Here is a 24,333-nt window from a genome sequence, read left to right as displayed (position 1 = left end):
AGCATGCTGTTATTATGTTTCTTCTAATAATTTTCATGTTGTTAGCATGTTTCAAGCTTGAATTATGTTAGCACATCTTGAGCATGACTTAGCATGATAGCGCTACCTAGAATGAACATTTCGAGCAAAGTTTATTTCATGGTTAGCATGTTTCTAGCATCTTTATCATGTTGTTAACATGAATCAGCATGTTGCTGGCATGTTTTAAGCTAGTTGTTAGGCTTTATTATTAATATCTATTAATAGAAAAGCCTATTTACTATTAATAGTTGTTTAGGTCTTGAACTGGGTGATTGTAGGTTAAATGGTGTAAGAGATGTACACTTTAAAAAGTTTTTATCTCTTAATGAAAGTTTTTGGGATTTTTCAGAGTTTCTGAGTCATTTTTAGGAAAACTATCATTTAAATCATGCAGTTAAAGAAGATATTGCATCATTTTAGACACAAGTTTGCTTGCTGTAGCTTTAAAACAAACAACAACAATGGAATCGTTACTGTTTGTGCATGTGATTTCTGAAGTGTGCTGTAAAAAGTCAACTAATCACAACAGACTGAATCATATGATCAATCAGAAGAGTTTAGAGAGGCCAAAACCTGAAATAAAAAAATCAGACACCAGAAATCTTCTTAGATTCCAGTAAACCTTTTGTAGTCCACCCAAAACAAAATATGAGCTCTTTAAAGTTAGCAAGTTAGTCTAGTGTATAATAAGACCCTGCATTATTACTTCACATACTCAATAGCCCATTTCAGATGAGCAAGTGTAACTTGTTGCCCTGCAGACAATCGAGTGGGTTCTGGTAGAAGGAAGCACTTCGAGATAAGATATTTCCTCTTTGCTGTCAGGGCAGATTAAACAATACAGCCTCTGTCCTCAGCTCAGTCTGTTCTGGATGGCAAAGCAAGGTCACAGCAACTCTTTTCCCTGTTTAAAACAGAGCTGGGTAATTCACTATTGTGCCGAATCAAGCTCTTGGAAGATCAGGCTTCAGGAGATGAAAGTACTGTCCGGTAAAAAGGCCAGAGTGTGCTGTGTTACCTCTGCCTGAAGGATAATATACACAACATGTCTTTGTGCGTATGACTAGACTGCTGGATTTTGTTGTGTCTTGACTGCCAACTAGATTTGTTATGCTAAAACTGATCTGTGAGTTGTAATGCACAATACTGAAGAAAGATCAAGTTTAAAGGTGTGGCTTGTTGCCTGCAAAGAAGGGTTTTATATCGAGAGTTTGAGGTTGAATTGTTTTATTATCGAGGTAACTGATTCATTGTAAAATTCTGACACATAAAGCAGTTTAATAAAAAATATATATATTGAAATTAAATTTAAATATGTAATTACATTTCTTTAAATTAAGTAAAAGTTCAAATTGTTAGTAAAGCTGCTACAGTGCTCGGTGGGAAAACTGGAGCCTCTACAAACATTTATGCAAAACTTCAAAATGGCATTCAAAAAGTCAGGTCAGGTCAACAAAACTAAACTAAACTCAACTCAAGAACTTCTACTAACATTTATGCAAAATGGCATCAATACATTAGGCAAAGTCAAGTCAGGTCAAATCAGGTCAGGTCAGGTCAGGTCAGGTCAAGTCAAGTCAACAACCTCTACCAACATTAATGCAAAACTTCAAAATGGCATTAATACATTAAGTCAAGTCAAGTCAAGTCAACAACCTCTACCAAGATTAATGCAAAACTTCAAAATGGCATTAATACATTAAGTCAAGTGAAGTCAGGTCAGGTCAAGTCAAGTCAAGTCAAGTCAGGTCAAGTCAAGTCAAGTCAAGTCAAGTCAAGTCAAGTCAAGTCAAGTCAAGTCAAGTCAAGTCAAGTCAAGTCAAGTCAAGTCAACAACCTCTACCAAGATTAATGCAAAACTTCAAAATGGCATTAATACATTAAGTCAAGTCAAGTCAACAACCTCTACCAAGATTAATGCAAAACTTCAAAATGGCATTAATACATTAAGTCAAGTGAAGTCAGGTCAGGTCAAGTCAAGTCAAGTCAAGTCAACAACCTCTACCAACGTTAATGCAAAACTTCAAAATGGCATCAAGCTTTATTGTCATTTCTGCTAAATGTGTGGACATACAGTACAGTGGAATGAAATGCTGTGTCTAAATATAAACATAAATAAACAAAGCCATTATAAAAACAACACTGGATGTAAGTATTATTTTAAACCTATACGTAACTGATATTCTGGAGTGGTAATCGAACTATACTAACTACTACACCTATAACTATAAAATTAGTGTTCACGCTATGTCCTAATTACATTAATTTAAACAACATTTCATAACAACATAATGTTCTACTTTGAGCTGTTTGACGCCCCATTCACACGAGGCGTCAGCTTCAACGCTTCCCATTCACTTTGAATGGGCGACGTCAGGCGTGGCTGAATTGCATTGTGGATCTGTCGGAGCCGCTTCAGAGGAGTTGTTTGATGCAGAAGTTGGGACTTGCTCAACTTTTCAAGCGCCGACGGAAGCGTCAGCCAATCAGATTGTTGTATGCAAATACACCAGCTTAGGCAGTGGCCTATTGCTGACTAATTTCATTGGCTGACGCTGCTATGACGATCGTGTCAGCCCCAAATTTAGACACGCCCTCTGTCAAGCGTTGACGCTGAAGCCCCGTGTGAATGAGGCGTAAGTCTTGGCATAACTCTGAGAAAGCTGAACCCACTTTTAAGTGCCACTCAAATGGCATTTCAATTTGAAATTGAAAGAAAATGTGCAAAAAGCAACATAACAATTTTTGCTAAAATGTTGCCACGGCACGTATTTTTCATAAGCTTAATACATTTTTTTTATATAATACTGATAATTAGCAATCAATGTAAATTAAATTTGACAATTTGAACTAGTGAGTCTAGAGGTTTATTATAAGGCATGAAACCTTTTAAAGAGCCCCTATTGTTCATTATAAAAGGTCATATTTTGGTTTTGAATGCAAGGTCAAAAAACATTTTCAATGTCTTACAATATGCAATTATTTTTACTGTGACTCCCATATGGTTTGTTCAGCAATTCATTTGTTCCCAAACCCCTTATTGCATGATGCTAATCTGCGGTTATTGGCTCGATGACCCAGTCTGTTGTGATTGGTCACCTTTGTTCAGCACAAGATGGAAAGAAATGCCCACCGTGGCTTATAAACATTGTTTAAGTAGCCAGAGTGCAGAGTATATGTGTGAGTTTAATGCAGGAGTGCAATAAAGCAGTGCAGTTAAACACCAGCATTTTCCTCTATTCTTAGCCATAAGTAAAAACAACGACACACATTCAGTATTAATCTACACAGTGGCAAAAGTTACTATTTTGAAAACGGACCACAGCACGTGTGTAAGAACAGCTGATGGTGGCCCTAGCAACGGCAAATGACACAGAACCGCGAGCTCACAAACGCATTTAAATCAGGAAAGAAAAAGGCACGCAACGCATTTTCAACGTGGTTTTAGCCATGGTTTAATTTATGTGAACATCATCTTTGTGTAATGTAGTAAAATATGAATTTGTGAAACCTGTGACTGTGAAAATTATACTACAGATATGTGTGAGACAACAAAATTGGAGTACAAAAAAGTACATGTGCAAATGCACAGTGTGTATTTTTACAATTTCTAGCATGAGTAATACATTGTCCTGATTAATAATTATAATTATACAAATAATAATAATAATTCCATACATTTATATAGCAATTTTCTATTCAAAGCGCTTTACACTTTTTTGGGGGGAATCTCCTCATCCACCACCAGTGTGCAGCATCCACCTGGATGATCCACCTATATATTCTTTTCGAAGGACGACCTGGGATTTTTATTGACCACAGAGAGTCGGGACCTCAGTTCAACGTCTCATCTGAAAGACGGCACTCACTGAGCAGTATAGAGTCCCCGTCAATATACTGGGGCATTAGGACCCCAGACTGCAGCTTGAGCACCCCTTGCTGGTCTCACTGACACCACTTCAGGCAGCAACCTAGCTTTCCAATGTGCTCTCCCATCCAGGTACTGACCGGCCGCAGTCCTGCTTAGCTTCAGTGGGCGACCATGTGAGAGTTGCAGAGAGCTAGCTGCTGGTAAGCATTTTAGAGTGTAATGGCCCGTTTCCACTAAGTGGTACGGTACAGTTCGGTTTGGTATGCTTTTATGGCCGTTTCCACTGTCAAAAAGCGTACCGAACCGAACCGTACCGTACCACTTTTTCGGCACCCTTTCAAAAGGGTACCAAACATGAGAAAGGGTACCAAAAGACGGAGCCACACGCGCAGCTGAACGCTATTTGTTTACAGAGATACGTCATTCGCTTACGCAACAAGCCAGAATGAAAACAAAAACCCCACCATGTTTGAAATACACAGCGAGAGATTATAGTGGAATTATAAATACATATAATAACGAGCCATGGTTGATCTGGGCTCAAACAAACCTTGTCGTTGTCTGGATGAACAGCCACAAAGCCAAGAAGAAGAGCAGATTTACCCTGTGCCCTGTAGTTTTTTACGAGCCAGTCTGAGGTGCGAGCGGTTTCGCTTTCTTGCTAGTGCTCGCGCGTGTCTAACATTATATCTGAAATAACAAACTTCTTGAGCTAATGATAATAACGTGCGGTTGATTAATGACGTGCTTTTGAAACCCGATCCTGTCAGACACTGACAAACGCGAGAGTGAAGCGCGAAAAAGCAAAGGAGAAGCCGGAAAAAAAGGAGCACATTATTTTTCAGCAAACATGAACAAAATGCCATATATAACTAACTTATTATCTTCACCTTTTGGACTAATATGAACTGGGAATGAGGGAATTACTCTCTAACAGAGGCTACATGTGCTGCTGAAGAATACAGACGCAGATGAGAGGTTTTCGCTGACTGTAGGCTATATTTTGTGTTGTTTTAAACCTAAATACCAACGCAGGTGTCATGATTTTCAGTAAATAATCAAATTTAATTTTTTCCATCTCTGATTACTAGCATGTGACTAGAATATATAACAATTATACTTTAACTTTAATTATCATTTTAAACAGTAACAGTCTAAACCTTAATTTAATTTCATGACACTGTAAAAGAGCATTGCAGAATAGGCTTTTAAAAATGTCACCTTTTGCGTTACTGATTTTAAATCAAACCAAATAAATTTAAACAGTACTCACCAACCATGTGTTTCCGAACATGTGCCATGGTGTAAAACTTCTTTTCACAGATTTCACAAGAGAACTTCTTCTCGGCGTATCCGTGGACAATCTTGTTGTGTTCGTGTAAAGACCACAGCTTTTTAAAAGCTTTTCCACAAGTCACGCACTAGAAAGATCAGAGGATCTGAATGAACGACATTACACTAAACAGCTTTCCTATAAGGGGTCGATGGAAAACAAAGGATTTTTATCATTCTGAGAGAGAACCAAGAACTGCACAAGCTAAATAAAGAAAGAATGTCACGAAGGGCACCTCTAACTTCAAATTCATTTATATCAAATTAAGCACAACAGCACTATTTTCTTAATTACACTCAATTCCTGGCTAGTGCTTCATACAGCAGGGACAAATGAGTGCTGGATAGTTAGATCTAGTTTGAGTTGGAGGTTGAAATGGCCTGGCAGACCTGCTTTAGTGGCAGAAAACAGCTGTTCTTCACGCCCAAATACAGACTGCCTATATATCATCCAGACTCTCTGGTCTACCATTCTGCTGTGCATTGTGCACTCATAGCAAAGTACTAGAAGAGAAAACACATATTCCACTTATAAACATAGTAAATTAGGGTTGTTCATTCTATTATTGATACTGTATATAAATACTAGCAGTGCATAAATACACTAATAAGTTGATAATTTTCTTGTAATGACAAATAATCGATAAAATAAAGTAAAACTAATCGATAAGAATTATGCACAAATTTACCAGTAAAGGTTAATCTTGCATGCTCATTCATTTTCCATGAGCTTAGTCTCTATTTCAGAGGTTAACCCCAGCAGAATGAACCCAGTACTGGGAAACACCCATTCACACTCATACACTAAGGCCAATTTAGTTTTATCCAATTCACCTATAGTGCATGTCTTTGGAGACTGTGGGGAAATCCAGAGCACCTGGAGGAAACCCACACGAACACGGGCAGAACATGCAAACCACACAGAAGTGCTAACTAACCCCAGGAGGGACTCTTCTTGCTGCGACCAGCGACCTTCTTGCTGCGAGATGACAGTGCTAACCACTGAGCCACCGTGCTACCCTAATCTTGCATATATCAATGTAAAAATATGATTTAGAAAAATAGAATTTGGGTATAATGCAAACTATTTCACATTTATTTGAACATTTTTCATGGATTTATTCTTATGCAGTAATTATTTGATCTTTACTACTACAAAAATAGTATTACAATTAAAAATCACGAGTTTCTATGTAAAAAATACTTTTAAATGTAACTTATTCTTGTGAAAATTATTGTATTAAGTCAGTCAGAAATGGCTGTCAATGTTTTCTCATTATAATAAGGTGTAAACATTTGTACAGCTTAATAATTTTGAGCAAACTAAGATACTTTTGAAGTCTCTTGAAGTCTAAATTTTAACATTATTATGTTCCCTTTTATTAATAGTTGAGTCTAACTAAACTCTATTACTTGCTTATAGTTTACAATCTAACTTTGACTTTGCTTCAAAGTTTGTGTTGAACTGACTTTACGTTTAGCTTGTTAACATGTGCATGCAGACAGATGTGTGTACCTGTATGTTTTTCTCACAGTTAGTCTGATGATGCAGCAGCAACTCGCTCTCCAGTAAAAAGCGCTTGCCGCATTTGTTGCAGATCTGCATGCGGTTGTGTGTGACGTTCATGTGCTTCTCCAAATACCAGCGGTTGTTAAAAACACGAGGGCACTTTTTGCAAGAAAAGTGCTGCTTTTCTTCGAGCTTCACCTTCTGACCCAGACCCTCCTGCTCTTTCCTCCTCTTCCTGCCTTCCTCTAATGTGGCGTCGATTAACGTTTGTCTCATAGCAGTGTTTGTGGTTATTCTTGCGGCACGTCGTCTTTCCTGGCTGCTGCGTCCTGAATCTGGAATGTCAAGGTTGTTCTCTTCTTCATCCTCATCCTCATCATCTTCATCATCACTGCAATTTTCCATCTCTTCCTTTCTTTGTTCATATTCCTCTTCTTCATCCTCACCAACATCCTCATTTTCATCTCGTTCCTTATCGTCCTCCGCGACAGGAAGACTGACATGTTGGTGGATGAGCAAAGATGACGCACCTTTACCGTCAGACCCTTTAGAAACATTCAAAGTCTGGTTGTTGAGATTGACCTCCACAATAATCTGCTCTCTGTTAAACGAACTCTCCAGCGATTCTGCTTTATTGGTATTGGCCCCGCCCTCCATTGTGCACAAGCTACGCCCTCCTGCACTAGCCACTCCCCCTTCACTCTGTTCTATCTTGTAGAAGTGTTTGGTTTGAGGGCTGGATGAATGCGTTTGGGTAACTTCACTACTATCCTGCGATGAGAAAGTACCGTTTCCTTGCTGCACGAACATCTTCTCAAGCTCCTTCATCTTGTAAATCTGATTGGATGAGGCGTCGCTTTGCCCTTCGAGATTAGCCATCTCACTGGAGCCTGAGCTTGATTGATTGCTCATCTGGGGCAAAATGACCAAATCAAAGATGGAGATGTAGATGAAGATCTGGATGCTCAGGTTTATGTAGTGCAGTGGTTGATTTTGGGAGATGAGGGTTTGGATGTAGGGGTTATGGTCACTCAGCACATCCAGCAGGAGGTCCACGAGGCGCAGGTGAGGCTGGTCGAGGTGCCGTCTGTTCAGCCTGGCCATTAAATGAGGAAAGTGCAGCGCTGCATCATCCAGCAGAAAGAACTCAGCAGTCCCCTCCACTGCAAGAGAAGATAGGAAAAAACATACAGATCATTAGCAGCTAATTTACAAATCAACAGGAGAAGTGTGTTTAGAAAAAAGATCAAGAATATTTTGGCGAATCCCTGAACAGGTTTTATTGCTTTTACTTGAATCAGTTTTAGTAGATTGTTTTGTATTGTAGATTATTGGTAGGTATTTGTTAAATGAAAACTAATAATATTAGTTCATAGTCTCTTGCTGGCCTGTTTAGCCATGATCATATAAGCCTTTAAAATCTGTTAGACTAAGATAGTATGCATTTAATGATATTAGATAAAGCGCTAAGTGTATTTATAGGTTATCCTTTCCACTTCAAAGCTTGCAGCATGTTTGAAAAAGCAAATTCCAATGCATATTTTAGTTTTATTTGCACAGTTTTACCACCTGGAGTGTCTGTAAAATGTGATGTTCAGAACACTTCGAAACAGTGGAAGATTTGAAAGCTTTGTTTCTCCCATCACTAGATTCTTAAACAGGAAGACTGTGCCAGTGGAAGGTAAGTGCCAGTGAAGCAGTCGAAGAAACAAGCACAATTGTGTGTGTGTGAACCCATAAACAAATTAAAATTTTTAATTGAAAATGCTGTTGTGTATTAGTTTGATAGACTTCACTGTAATAAAATTCTTGCTGTCTAAAATTCTTTAGTTGAATCGGATGAACTATTCTAGTCATCTCTAATCAACACCAATTAAACTGACTAAAATATTTAGTTAAACTTTGTATAACTAAAAATATAGTTAAACCTGATAAACTGATTAAAACGCGTTAAAGTAACATAAAAATAATTGTTGTTGCACTGTAAAAAAAAAAAGGCTGGGTTCCACACAATTCCTTCATGTTGTCCCAATCCAAATCGATTAATTTAACTTAATTGTTTTTGCAAATTTAAGTAGATTGAAAATAAAACAATCAAGTTGACCCTAAAAAACTCAAGAATTGTGTTAATTCAGATTACTTTAAATAAGTAGTTTGAACGAGCAGCAAAAATATTTTTTTTGAGTGTGTGACTTTTTGTCATATCGTAATTTTACAGGGTTGAAATTATCCTTTCAAAACAGAATATTCCATATAAAGAAGATACCGAGTTTAAAGGGGTGGTCCACTACGATATCATATTTTAAACTTTAGTTGATGTGTATTTTAGCTGTGAGAACATTAACAACATCTCTGAATGTAAGACGCTCATAGTTCAATGCAATGGGAGACATTGGCTTTTACAGAGTTAGCTTGGCAAAGCCTACAGCGAACAAACAGAGTTTGGGGACTACAAACATGCATCTAGCCTCTAGCGAACAGAGTTTGGGGACTACAAACATGCATTCACCATACACACGCAACCTGCGCAGAAAAGGGGCGTGGCCAGAGGTGCTGTAATGTTATAGCAGAAAAAGCTTAAATGCCGTTCAAACGCTGCTATTTCCACAGAGCTTCTTCTGTTTCTGTATTTGGGCTTCCAAAGGACACGACACAAAGAGAGAAGTGCTTACAATTTAATCTTAGTTATGTTCCAGAGAATTATAAAAAAGATATAGCTAGCATTTGAACAAGTACAGCTTCCATAATCTCTCCTAGTTCAGCGCTGGATTCAGTTAAAACTCATGATTGTGAGCCACAACCTGCAAGTATTTTTATTTGTTAAAATTGATGTAACTACATGCACAGTTTCTAGCGTTAACCGTATGTTGTAGCTAGGACATAAACAAGGATGTAAACAACTGGAAATGCTGTTTGGCACCACTAACAATTCAGCTACAAATTCATATTTATCCGTCAAACCGCTGTTAACACCCACAATCTTCACCAGCACTGCAGTGTCTCTCTATGCGGACATTTTCAGTGTCTCTCTATGTGTCCGATGTCCGTGCGTTCTACATCTCAAATAACAAACTCACAAAAGATATGAGAAGGTTTATATTATTTACACATGCTTATAACCCAAATATATATGAAAGATCCTTGTCAGATTTATTTTAGAGAGCAGGCGTGAGGTTCAGCTGTGTGCTCTTCATGTTTCTGTCTGATTCAGGCAGCTAACAATGCTAACAGCTGCTCTGACTGGACTGTTTACATAGTGCAAAAGCGCACGCTTTTAGGGGCATGACGTGGAGCCAATCCGCGAATCACAACACATCATGTTTGCTAACCAATCAGAGCCTCTTGAGGTTGGACCTTTCAGAGGAACTAGGACATATGACAGAGGTTTTCATGTTAGCTGAGTAGCTGTATATAATCAAAGTAACCACCCCTTTAAATGATAACGCTAGCTCTAGAAATAACTGATATTCACAAATATTCAGCACAGTTAGCAAACACCTCAGAAGACATAATAATATATTTTTGCACTTTATCGATTTAATTCACAGCATCCTTGAAAACATCATCAAACAAAGTTCATCTGTGCGAGAGAAAAGCAGAAGCTATTGGAGCCCTTAGCTCTGCCCTCCCCTCCTGCTCCCAAGGTTGGTTTATTTTAGATCAGGAAGGACAAGGTTTCGATCCGGACAGCATCTCTTTAAAAACTCTACTGAGGAAAAGCAAAGGGGCAGAGGGAGAGGCTGCAAGCGAACGGGGAAAAAAAGACAAACCAAATAAGAGGAGACAAAGAGAAGCACGTAAAGCATATTGATATTCAGAGCCGTGCGCTAACCATTAGCTTCCTCCTGCGTTCTGTCTCTCCGAGTTATCATTTTGCACAAGACAAAACAATGGCCAGTAAACAATTAAAGAGAGCAGGGAGAGTAAATATCACTCTTCAAACAATTATACAGATCGCTAACTCTATGTGACTAACGACAAGCAGAATTAACAGTCTACTTTTTCTCTCAGTAAACAGTATAGGTTTGTTTTCAGACGCCACCGTGAGTCCAATTAGTCTTGTTAAATGTCACCCTGATTTACCCAGAATTGGCAGCATAACCTCTTTTTAAAATACAATCACATCCATTCTTATTTGTGCTCACTGTGACCAAACCATTAAACCAGTGGCAAGTGATGACTTCTTAACCTGGTATGCTATCTAATTTATAATTGATCAGACTATGAGAAACAACATGACCAAAGATTTAAAAGGGCCACCAACTACATTTCTGGCAAGTAATGGTACTTATAGTTGTATGAATTTCCAGTACTCTTCCCACCAGTGGGCATTTAAATTGCGCTTATTTTATTTTATTTTTTTAGAATTTACAGCATGAATACATATACGATTTGGGACACACCTTAAAATATCAATCTAAGAAGCTAGTAGTTTCAAACTAATTACTGCATATGCAACTGTTAAAACAGTACTGTATATGTCAGGTTTGTGTAGCAAACAAAAGACATATACCAAAAATGTTCAGTACCATAACACCTCTATCAACAATAACCCAATCAGATAGTGAAGATATATAACAATCTGACTAAAGACGTCAAATGTAATTCCATTGGCGTTGCTCTTTTACATTTTCAGTGCACGTGGCATATCAATGCTTTAGAGTGAAACCTAAAAAGCGAAACAAAACAACAAACATGAGTCACCAAACCTAGTTCAGAGGCACTGATGCAATTCTTTGTGCTACCAGGAATAACTGAAAATAGATAAGCGGCTGTTATTCCAAAACAATACCTAGTCAGCTGTATCAAATTCAAAACTGGCAACATGAAACATTTCTGAAAGACATTAAATTGGTCTGAGCCGTTGCACAGCGGTTAGTCTGTGAACACACTGAGCATATCATCTTCTCTCTCTCCTCAAGAATTTCCTGTCACTCTACACTACATCTGTGGAATAAAAATATATCCCGAAATATAAACTGATGTGAACACATAAATTACAGCAATATTCTCTGCAGTAGTTATCATATTATCTTTGGCAAGCTTGCTCTCTCAGCTTAGAAAATGGGTATAGATGTTAATAGGAAATGACATTTTTGAAAATCAATAAAATTAAACAATCTAATGTCTAATGACTAAATGTCTGAAATATATTCTTTTCTTGTTATAGCTGATAAATGACTCTGATATTAAAATTGTATTATTGTAACATTTTTATAACAATAAGCTGCAGCATTTGTCTGAACAAAAATAAAATGAAAACAGAAATATTGTGAAAAACCATTACAATTTAGGGCACCTATGATGAAAATCATCTTTTGTAAGCTGTTTGGACAGAACTGTGTGTAGGTAAAGTGTGTCCACAGTTATATTGGGGTGATATAAAGACAATAAGCCTCTTTTTATTTTTTATTTCCTGACGTAGGAGTGTGGTTTCCATGCCCACTGAATTGATTGACAGCCGCATATTAACATGTCTCCGTAGTAACACGCATAATCATATCAACAAGACAGGACGTGCACAGAGCAACTGGGTTTATAAAGATCTGTTCAGCTCTCTGTGATCATCAATCTTCATCAAATGTGATCAAGAATTTTACAAGTTGAAAATGTTTTTAAAACAGTGCATGTTTGTAATAAAGACAGTAAAACCGATGTAATCCATCACCACAGTCGCATGTCAGTACAATTATAAAAGATGACGCTTCAATTCCCGTTTGTGGACATTAAATCAGGTTTATTTTGTACATTACCATAACAGATTGCCATACAGCAGTGAATATTAACATGTGTCCTGTCATATTTGCCAAGCAAAAACAGTGTAAAGTTAAACGCGCTTGAATTAACTCCACAACAAATACAACCCTGCAGACTGCAGACCCAAATCTGAATTGTCAGCATCATTATTTTATCGTTCAGTGTCATGTGATCCTTTAGAAATACTTAAAAAAATGTTGACTTACTGCTCAAAAACATCTATTATTATTATTAATATTATTATTCATTCATTCATTTTGTTGTCAGCTTTGTCCCTTTATTAATCTGGGGTCGCCACAGCGGAATGAACCGCCAACTTATCCAGCACATGCAGCGGATGCCCTTCCAGCTGCAACCCATCTCTGGGAAACATCCATACACACTCATTCACATTAATACACTACGGACAATTTTGCCTACCCAATGCAACTATACCACATGTCTTTGGACTGTGGGGGAAACCGAAGCACCCGGAGGAAGCCCACGCGAACGTAGGGAGAACATGCAAACTCCACACAGAAATGCCAACTGACCCAGCCGAGACTCGAACCAGCGACCTTCTTGCTGTTGTCTGGCGCCACCGCGTCACCCAATATTATTATTATTATTTGTTTTTATTATTATTATTATTTATTTGTTTTATTTTTTTCTTTTTCTTTTTCTTTTTCTTTTTCTTTTTCTTTTTCTTTTTCTTTTTCTTTTTCTTTTCTTTTATTATTTCAGGGCTCAAAATGTGTATGCTGTTTAATATTTTGGTGGAATCCCTAACAACTTTTTCTTCCAGCGCTGAATTCCTTCATGTTGTCTCAACACAAATCTATTATTCATTCATTCATTTTTTTTTCAGCTTTGTCCCTTTATTAATCCGGGGTCGCCACAGTGGAATGAACCGCCAACTTATCCAGCAATTGTTTTATGCAGCGGATGCTCTTCTAGCTGCAACCCATCACTGGGAAACATCACAAATCTATAAAGTTAACTTAATTATTTTGACAACTTAAGTGGATTGAACATAAAGATATCAAGTTGTCCCCAAGAAGAATAAAATTCTTTAAAAAGTATTGTGTTGTTCCAATTTATTTAAATTAAGTAATTTGAAGAAGCAGCAAAAGTCATTTTTTGAGTTGTGATTATCCAAAGCACAGCATTCATTTGAAATATAAGTGGTTTAATATAAAACATTAATGTTTTTTTTTTATTTGTTTCACCTAATGGGATTCATTAGATTCATTGGGATTTCAATGGGATTCATTTTCAGCCTCATTCACGCATGCACAAATCTATTAATAACAGCACTTTTAATTAACAGTATGGTGAGCTGTTTAAACATTTTCTGTGCTATTTGTACTTGTTTTCTTTTACTGTAAAGTACTTTGTGATTTCCTGTCTGTGAAAGGTGCTATATGAATCCATATGACCTACTTTGGTTTTATAGTATTTATTAATAATATAGTTGATTAACCTTTTAACCTTTAACCTGCGCCTCATTTTTGGAAAACGACTTACCCAAATATAAATGTCTGTAGCTCTTGAACTCTGTGGTCTATGTTCACAAGTCTGGTTTTGTTTGAAACTAGACATTGGCTAGTTTGGTATCCAAGGGTCAAATTAACTCAAAGTAGTAAAGAAACAGAGTAAAATATGGTAAAATATAGGTGAAAGTGTATTGCGATTAGTGTCAATGAAATTCATTAGAGGAAAAATGAATGTGACTATCACGATAATGGCATGGAAACACCAGAAAGATAAAGCTGAATGTCTGACAATGTTTTGATTCAACAACAAAACTATAGCATTTCTTTAAAACAGAAATTCTTTGTAACTTTATAAATTCCTTTTTTAGTACATAAACCATGTTAAACTCGCCTGCATTTCCAGCAACACAGGTATAGTGTAACACTTCTCATTACTGTTAATAAATCCGAGCTCGGAGAAGCACAGAAAGCTGTAATGTCTTCACGCAATACGAGGTGACTCAGGGCTGCTGGCCAGGCGGCTGGTATGCACTTGGCTGAGGACGTTCAGCGCAGAGCCAGACAACAGAGAGCAGAGCGATGGGGGAACAACATCCACCCTCAGCTGACTTTCACTTCTGCGCTCAGTACTGCAGTGTTTACCACAACTCACACATACAGAAACTGATACTCATTCTGTTCATATGTCTTTAGTTTAGGTCTTTTACACTTTGTTTGTTTTAAGAATGGTCAGATGGAAAGCAAGACAGAATATGCATTTTAAATAAGCATTTGGTGAGATTTCCTAATATTAAATATTTAGATTTTTATTCTGTAAGAATGCACTAAATTAAAAGTGATTATGTCTTCAAGAGATTTCTGTCAAATAAATGTTGCTCTTTTAAACCTTTTTTTCTAGAGCAGAAAATCAGCAGTATTGAATGATTTCTGATCATACGACAATGAAGCCTGGAGTAATGATGGTGAATAATTCACATTAAAATGTATTGAAATCAAACTATATTTTTGAATAATAATCATTTTTATCGATGTTACTTTCTGCACCGTTGGTAAGCAAAATAAATGTATTTTTAAAACATTTTAAAACTGGCCCCAGACTTTATATATTACATAATTTAGTAATCTATTAAATGTGATACTTTACAAATGAAAGGTGCAAAAAAAAATGTACTATGTATTTTTATGGGTAAAACCAGCACATTATATTTATAATGAATGAAAATCAGTCTATTACACAATAAATATAAAACATGCTTTTCTTTACAGCACACTTGAAATAAAAGTGATTGTACTTTATCTTTTTTTGTTTGCTTGTTTTTTTTTTTAAATAAAAGCCAATTCAGAATTTGTGTTAATAGTATTCTGTTGCAACTATAATACAAATGTTTGATATGTAAAAATGTTTGACTAACAATTGGTAAGAAATGGTTAATAATAATAATTAATTGATACAATTTAGTGTCTCAGATAGAGTGCAAATTCCAAATTACTTTCTCTCTCACTCCATCGCTTCTAGCTTGCATGGTTTGGGATCGGTAGAGCTATGCATCGTTGGATTTGCTCTTCAGTGTTTGGACTCTCGGTAGTGATTTTTAAACCACACTGAACTGAGCTAAACTGAACTAAACTTAAATACTAAAAACTGAACTACACTGTCCCAACTTACTATGACCTTTTATGTGAAGCTGCTTTGACCCAATCTACATTGTAAAAGCGCTATAGAAATAAAGGTGAATTGAATTGAGTCTTGGTGAGTATTCACATATACTGTAAAAAAAATGCTGGGTTCCACACAATTGTTTTGTGTTGGGACAACATGTAGGAATTAAGTTAATTTATTTCATTCATTCATTTTCCTTTCGGCTTAGTCCCTTTATTCATCTGTGGTTGCCACAGCGGACTGAACCGCCAACTTATCCAGCATATGTTTTTATGCAGAGGATTCCCTTCCAGCTGCAACCCATCACTGGGAAACACCTATACACTCCCATTCACACTACGGACAATTTAGCTTACCCAATTGAATTTCATTTGTGTTATGGTAATTTTTTTATTTGTAATAATTTATTTGTAATATAAATAGTCTAATGACCTCTTACACCCTTCCTGGTTCATTTTATAGTAGGGCTTTGTCTAGGTGTAACATTATTTAGAAACTTGAAGAAGTATAACCCTTTAGCACCACTGCTAGAACAAACCTGATCTGCCAACTGCCATACATACAGTGACCATCTGTGAGGGGTCAAAACTGAATTTACTCATTTAAAGCAACTCACGACACAAGCAATGTAACAATTTTGCAAACATGTCACTACAGGCACTTTTTCAAATAAACCTGGGCTGAATATAAAAAACGGCGACGCAGTGGCGCAGTAGGTAGTGCTGTTGCCTCACAGCATGAAGGTCGCTGGTTCGAGCTTTTGCTGGGTCAGTTGGCATTTCTGTGTGGAGTTTGCATGTTCTCCCTGCGTTCGTGTGGGTTTTCTCCGGGTGCTATAAATTAATGAATTTATACTATCAATTAATGAAATATGGTAGTTTGCTCTAAAATGTAGAAATACTGTATATTGTACAGATTCTATTTGAAGGGGCAGTCCAGAGTGTATTTTTAAGGCTTGGTTGTGTTTATAGCAGGGCTTGACATTATCTTTTTGATCACCAGCCACTGTGGCTAGTAGTTTTCCAACATTACTAGCCACTCGCAGGACTGTGGGTGCACAAGCAAGGCTTTTTTTGTCCAGTCTATTTCAAAGTGAACCTATCACACCAGTTGCGTTTCCAGGCATGGAATGCATTTTAGCTTTCTCTGCTATAACATTACAGCGCCTCTGGCCACGCCCCTTCGCATTTCCTATAACCTGAAGGGTTTATGACATCATAAACCCAGATGTATTTTTTGCAGTCCCCAAACATCGTTTGCTGTAGGCTTTGCTAAGCTAACTCAGTAAAAGTCAGCGTCTCCCTTTGCACTGAACTTTGAGCGTTTTACATTCAGATATGTTGTTTATGTTCACACAGCTTATGTTCACACAGCTACATAAATATGATATCGTAATGGACCACTCCTTTAAATAATTCTGGCGACCATAGCTTCCAGTTTTTTTATCGTAAATTATATGGATTTTCGTTTACAGTATTGTCATATGCGATGAAAACACACTAGCGCCTCTGTGTCAGATAATACTGGCAATTTAACCCAAGCTAATCCAGCCTGCTTTTCATTCTCATGTTTCCACAGACCCATGAGTGTGAGAAGTGAAGTTTTGCTGTCAGGCGGTAGACATAACGACGGAAATGCCAACTCAGCTATCCTTTTCCCCCTTCAGCATTGTCCTAACAAGAGCTCAGGGTAAGGAGGCTTGAGTGACACAGTCAAGAACCAGAGCGGGCATCATGCCAGCATGAATCTCCCTCAGACTGACCAGAGACACGGCTAGGATGGATCTACAGCATGGTTTTTCAATGCTGATCTGAACAGACAGACACTAAAGCCTAAGTCAGCATCAAACTAGAGCAGACTTTATGGAAAATAAGGTGAGAGAGAGAGAGAGAGAGAGAGAGAGATGATCTGAAAAGAATGTGAATGTCTGAGCTGGGGGGAGTATTGGTTTATGGTCACTCTAAAATAAGAGTTACCACAAATATTGGAAAAAGTAGGACCCTATGATTTCCACAATAACGTAAATGGAGACAGAATCTTGGAATCCAGTCATAAAATGTTATTTACTGTTACAGTACAAACATTAGATAAATTAACCATAAAATATCAACTACATCAACAACAAATATATCCAAGCATCCATGGCAATCATGACAAATGTGTTAGAAGTGGTGTAAGTTTCCAGTTTGTACTCAATTCAGGATTATAATTGTTGATGTGATGCTTTAATATGATACAATTGTTTTGTGTTAGGAACAGATCTAAATTCAGGTCATTGTTCACAAAAACCTTTCTCTCAGATCTCGTATTTCATTCTTTCAAAGCATGCCACATCACTTTATACACTCGTCTTCATGTGCTACATTTGAATAAGTGCAAACTTGAATAATATTTTAGACAGTGCTGCTTTTGGTCTTTATTATTCCGAAGTTTAATGAAAACGTGCAATGTGAACATATTTAAAAGCACAAGCACTGTAGATGTGTTTCCATTAAAGGGTTGTTCATTCAAAAATGTAAATTACCTCACCATTTATTTAGTATTAAACCTTTGAGTTTCTTTCTTCTGTTGAACACAAACACAAAAAGATATTTCGAAAACTGCTTGTTGATGGCACACACTGACTTCTGTGTTCAGCAAAAGAAAGAATAAGCTTCAAATAGGTTTCGAGCAAGTGACGTGTGAGTAAATGATGACAGTTTTCATTTTTGGATAAACTATCCATTTAGGAGCTGTGAACAGAACTTCAGAAGTTCATGAGCACAAAATCATCATTACTAGAACCATCAATAATATGATTGAATGTTCTACAACCAGGGAAACCACTGTAGCTCTTATTTCCAGCATAATAAAACATTGAGAGTGCATGCATTATAAAGGCGCCAATATAAAAAAATAGTCGTGATTTCAACGGTAAAAAAACTGTAAAAATGCTTCGGTAAAAATCCGTAACCTGGTTAACAGTGTGTTTCCTCAATATATATGGCGAATAATCGTAAATTGACTTTCCCAGAATTCCCTGCATGGCACATCACTTTTTATGCTTTTTGTTGACGCTATTATGGATCTTTTTAGTTGTTTCCCCATCAGTTATGTACATTAGAGATTTATGTTACATCTAATATTGATAAACAATGTTTATTTCATGACTTTAATGTTATGCGTGTTACCATACTGGTGTTTAGTAGCTGTGTGAATGACACTGAGCATCATCCATACACTGATACGCATTTCTGCTTATGGGAAAAGTTATTTGTGATGAGTAATGGTTCATTATGTAACTTTCTCATCACCTCCTGCATATGGCTGTGTTAACGTGTCTATCTGTGTTACAAAAGATGTGTAGATGTTGGTAACTCAGAATTCAGACATATTACTTCTATAAATTATTGAAATACGGTAGTTCACTGTAAAAATTAGAAATTACTTTTCCGGTTTGTACAGTATTTTTAACGGTAAAATACTGGCAACCACAGCTGCCGTTTTTTTTTACCGTAAATTTTACGGATTTATTTTTCACAGTGTACTTTAAGCTAATTGAAACACTAACTGGTATGATGTGATACAAAACCAAATCAAGACAAAATGCACATTTGGAAGAAAGCTCTGTAGAAAAGTTTGCTTTAAGTATAAATATCTTTGAACTAGCAGTAGTGATTATGAATTAGGTGGGTGTGGCTCTGGGGCTCCTCCTTCTTTGACCTGAGAATCTGTTTTAGTTTATTTCCTTTATTTTGTGATTAAAAACAATCACAGAAGAATCACAGTAGAAATTAAAGTGTATATTGAAATTCTAGATATTTGGACAATTTTGTTAGATTTTACCAAAAATATGTTTAAAAATCTATGCAACTGTATCAGTATGACATTGTCTTAACAAATCGTCACCTTAGAATTATAAGGTTCTATCTGACGTTTTTGCCAAATTGAGTTATTTACATATTCTTATTAAATGACAACTTATTTACATTATGGGATGTTTTTTTATAAGTTGTTTACATTTTAAGACTTTTTATTTAAAAAACAAAAAAGCTGCAAAGCCTACAAATTCGACCCCTAGCTTGGCTCTAAACGTTTTTTTTTTCTGTGAGCCAATCAGAATCAGCTTTCTTTATTATTTTGCCGGATTGCTCTGTTGACAGCAGGAAAGACCAGAAAGAAACACAAAATCAGAGTTGACTAAATAATACTGCACCACACAAAATTGAGAAGAAACCTTAAACTAAAAAGATGATGTGATGATGTGGAAGCGTTTTTTGACAGTGAAATGAAATGTTAAATTTTACATTGTTGTAAAAAAAAAAATGTATACAGGCTAGTCAGTAAAACATTTTCAGTGTTTATTAAACTCATTTGCTTAATTCATAAAAAGCATGAAATTTCATGAATATTACCATATTAATTACATTAAAATTAGCATCTGCACTGGACAAAATATTTAGTACAGCCTTATGCTTAATTTGAAGAAGAAAATAATATTCATCTTAAAACATTTTTATTTAATGTTTTAAGATTAATATTATTTTATAGAAAGCAAAAATATAACTCTCAATTCATATTTTTGTTATTGTATTTCTTGAAAAGTAATTCTTTAATCAATGATCTGCCAGAGAAAACCTTATAGTTCCAAGCAGAAAATGACTTTTTAGAATTAGAAGGTTCTATCTGCTTCTGCCCTGTTTTTTTACCCCAATTTGCAAATGTAAGAGAATTTTGATCATTTACATTTAGAGTACATTTAGTCATGTTTAGTAAGAGAACTGTTACAAGCATATTGTTTGCTATATGGAATGCAAAAACTTTGTAGCTCAATATCTCAAAAGCATTTAGAATGCAGATAGAACTTTATATTTCCAAGATGACACAATGTAGTCATCCAGTCCTATCTTGATGACAGACACTGGCTCTGGCATATTAGAAAAACAAAACAACATTTGAGATATTGAGTGTGCATTGGGATTGTTCCACTTTCTGTGCAGTAAATCATGTAATCTGTTGAGACAGAAACAAATAGGTTTTTTATTGTGCACGAAGGATTATTTGATGAAAGTGTTCCCAACGTAGGTTATCTGCATGTTTTCTCACTGTTTGGTTTCTATTGATTTTATTGCACATCTTGGCATTTTCATCTAACATTGTAATGTAACATCTCAGAATTTTGGCTTTATTTAGATTTTTCACCACATTTTTTATACTACCCAGCAGATTGTGTCTTGTGCATCTGCACACAGAACAGTGACTCTTCTGACCTTCCACTAAACTTCAAGACTGCCGCTCACTCTGTATTAATGAAAAACAAGCATTATCTTGGGAATCTAATCAGGCTGCTATTAAAGAGACGAGAGACTAATCGCTGTCCCTGTGCCCTCTGGATTCCTCAACTTCCTGTGCTGCCAGCCTGAGAAGAAATTTCACAGCACTATAAAATGTAGAGGAGCTGCTGTCTGGCGCGGTTTCCTCATCAATCATACACACATGCCAAGTAATGACTCTGCATCTGGAGCAGTGTCCCAACACAATATGAGAAATTACAAATGACCTGCATTTCAAAAGTCAATAAAGGCAGGCTGGGTATGATTTGAAGTCAAGTAAATTCATGTTTGAGCTTTGGGATGGAGATTGCCAACAACAATAGTCAGGTAGACTCTGGCATTTATATGATGCAAATGTGGTACAAAGACGCACATAGTATGTGATGTAATATATCCCACACCAATAAACCCACAGCATGAACCATTGATACAGCGGATCAATGCTTTTATGTTATTTAAACCAACATTTTACACCCATCATCTAAAAGTTGCAGCACAATTTGAGAATCATCATGTGAATTGTAGCTGTTCTTAACAAACTGCTTCAAGTTTTGAGGTGATGTGCATTATGAGATGCACTTCTGTAGACATTTGCTGTAACAAGTGATCATTTCAGTTACTGTCAGCTTAAACTACAGCAGTCTGGTCATTCTCCTCTGACCTCCTGCATCAAAAAGGCATTTTTACCCACGGAAGCTCACATGATATTTTCTATTTTTCAAAAAATATCTGTAAACCCTAGAATCCCAGCTGAAAATCCAGCTTAAACCAGCCTAGGCTGGTTAGCTGGTTTTAGATGATTGACCAGCCTGGTTTTAGAGGAGTTGTGGCCATTTCCAGGCTGGTTTCCAGCCATTTCCAGCCTGGTCTTAGCTGGTCAGGCTGGAAAATGACCAGCTAATCTAGCTAAAACCAACTTGACCAGCCTGGTTTAAGTTGAACATAGCTGGTTTTGGCTGGGCTCCCAGCCTGGCTAGCCTGGTCAAGCTGGTTTTAACTGGTCATTTTCCAGCCTGACCAGCTAAAACCAGGCTGGAAATGGCTGGAAACCAGCCTGGAAATGGCCAAAACCCCTCTAAAACCAGGCTTTTTTCAGTAGGGATTAATTAAAAAAACACAAACACAAAGATCAGCAGTAGATCAGCAGTTTGGCACCAGCAACCACACTATGTTCAAAGTTACTTAAACCACCTCTCTGATACTCAGTTTGAACTTCAGCAGATCGTCTTGACAATGCCTAAATGCATTAAGTTGCTACCATGTGGCCGGCTGATTAGATATTTGTGTAAATGAGCAGTTGAACAGATTTGACAAATAAATTGGAGAGTCAGTGTGTATAGTTATCTAAAACACTCCACTTTACAAGTTTATTATTCAAGTCACCTAGAGTTGAGTTGAGTTTTGCCATTTTTTAATTGATTCAGCCGATCTATGGAGAAAACATTTAGCTTAGCTTAGTTTAGCTTAGTTTAGCATAGATTACTGGATTGGATTAGACCATTCACGCCTCGCTCAAAACATTCAAGTAATCAAGGGACCGGGCTGCCGTATCTTGGCTGCAGTACAAGGCACTAAGAAATTACTTAGAAAATAGGTAGCTGTAACTATGTAACAGCACTGTGTAATATCACAGCGCCTGCTGAAGCCACAGGACTGCAAAGTTCCTTGATTATTACGATGAATGAGTGTATAGCTCCAAGGAATTTTGACCTAGAAAAGTGCAACTTATCATTTTTAATCTGTCTTAGTACACTCAAAAAAAGTTTGTTGAATCAACATGATTTATTCGTAGCACCCATTGTGCATCCAAACAAATCAAGTAAACTTAAACTGCTTTGAATGTGTTACATGAACACAATACAAACTTGTAATTTCAACATGGTTTTAACAGGCCTGTGTAACTTCTTTGCAGCTAACTGAATTATAATATTTATGTTGTGTTTATCTCACTGAATTTTTTCTTATTCACTCAATGTCAGTAAGGCCCAATCCCAATTCTACCCCTTAGCCCTTCCACTTACCCCTACCCCACGTTTTGCACATTCCTGTGAAGGGGTAGGGGTGTCCCAATTCTCTTTTAGCTTGAAGGCGTAGGGCTAAGGGGAAGTGGTAGATAGTCCTTCGAACAAAGATTTTTCAGGACCACACTCGAAACCAAGGGGTAAGAAAATTTCCCAGAATACACCAGCCACAACAGCAGGATAGTTATACCCGGAAGAAAGGAGATCCACAAATTAATATTTTTTCTCATTGCTACGAATTTTTACAACAAACAAGCATATGTTTTAATATGTTCATAACCGCGTTTATGTTTTACCATCACAGTTAAATTTCGCTATCTATAATCCATAAAGTTAGTAACAACTCCTGTACAGCAGTCCCACAACATTCTGACAATCGATGACACTCGAATATCCTGTCAGAAACGTCTAGTGGCTGGGAATGACCTTTTTACAGTGTCTGCCATATGTTAATGTTGTTTTTGTGTGTTTACATATATGAATATGGCCACTGTGTTAAATGCACAGTATTACGATCTTATTGCCACATTAGATCGTCATGATAACATAATATAATATATGCCTTCAGTGATTTCCTGAAGATAAATACCAAAAAACAAAACAACTGGAATAACTACAGCAGTCACGATCGTCTGATCTCATATGAAGAGATCGCAATGACATATGATGACGTGTGCAGGTGCTGTAGTGGTGTTCCATTTCTTAGGGGTAGCCCTTTCCCTCCACACTCAGTTTTAAGGGCCAAGAGAAAAGGGTAGAGGTACAAAAATAGAATTGGGATTCTGAAAGTTCATCTGAAAGTGCGGTCTGAAATTTCTTCTAAAATTAGCTTTTTTTCTCAGCCACCTGTGTGTAGGACAAGTACTTTTTACTTTTATGGCAACAATGGGGGCTGAGTAAATGCAAATTTTAGATGAACATTTCAGACGGCACTTATGAGTTTTTGCATCTGAACTCTTTAAATGGTAAAACTCAATTGTTTAACTCTAGGGAAGTTTTAAAATGAGCCTATTTCTAAAAAAAACGTTCCTTTTAGATAAGATAGATAGATCTAAGAGTCTATCCTGTTCATGTCTTCTGTTTGAGTCAATCTGTTTGTGTCAACGGTAATTTCCCTCAGGACAGAGAAACCATGTATATTTTGTGAGGTGGAGAGAGTCTCAGTGGGCCCAGGCGTAGATTTTCTACTTTTGAAGCCTTGTGTACTGATCGCCCTCTGAGACAAGCCACTTTCCAAGGAGATGAATCTGTCCTCGGAGGACTGACGAATGAGAGAGAAACAGATGCCCTGTGTGTGGTGCTGCTTGATGCCCACACCTCCCCAATTCAATCAGGACACACACTCAGTCCTGACCTTGAGCCAGACAGACAAAC

General features: G+C 36.9%; 1 protein-coding gene across 1 annotated transcript in view; it reads right to left on the bottom strand.

The window, feature by feature from the left end:
- zbtb47b (zinc finger and BTB domain containing 47b) overlaps positions 1 to 24,333 on the bottom strand; it is a 41,887-nt gene that overhangs the window by 2,688 nt on the left and 14,866 nt on the right. The window contains exons 3-4 of the mRNA XM_056451033.1: positions 6,741 to 7,897; positions 5,166 to 5,313 (exon numbers count right to left, since the gene is read on the bottom strand). Coding sequence (XP_056307008.1) covers positions 5,166 to 5,313; positions 6,741 to 7,838 — 1,246 coding nt within the window. The 5' untranslated portion in view covers positions 7,839 to 7,897. The remainder of the gene's footprint in view (positions 1 to 5,165; positions 5,314 to 6,740; positions 7,898 to 24,333) is intronic.

Source organism: Danio aesculapii, chromosome 24 (genome assembly GCF_903798145.1).
Source record: "Danio aesculapii chromosome 24, fDanAes4.1, whole genome shotgun sequence".
NCBI lineage: Eukaryota > Metazoa > Chordata > Actinopteri > Cypriniformes > Danionidae > Danio > Danio aesculapii.
Note: the sequence above shows the minus strand (reverse complement) of the source record. Positions and strands in the feature narration are given on the sequence as shown.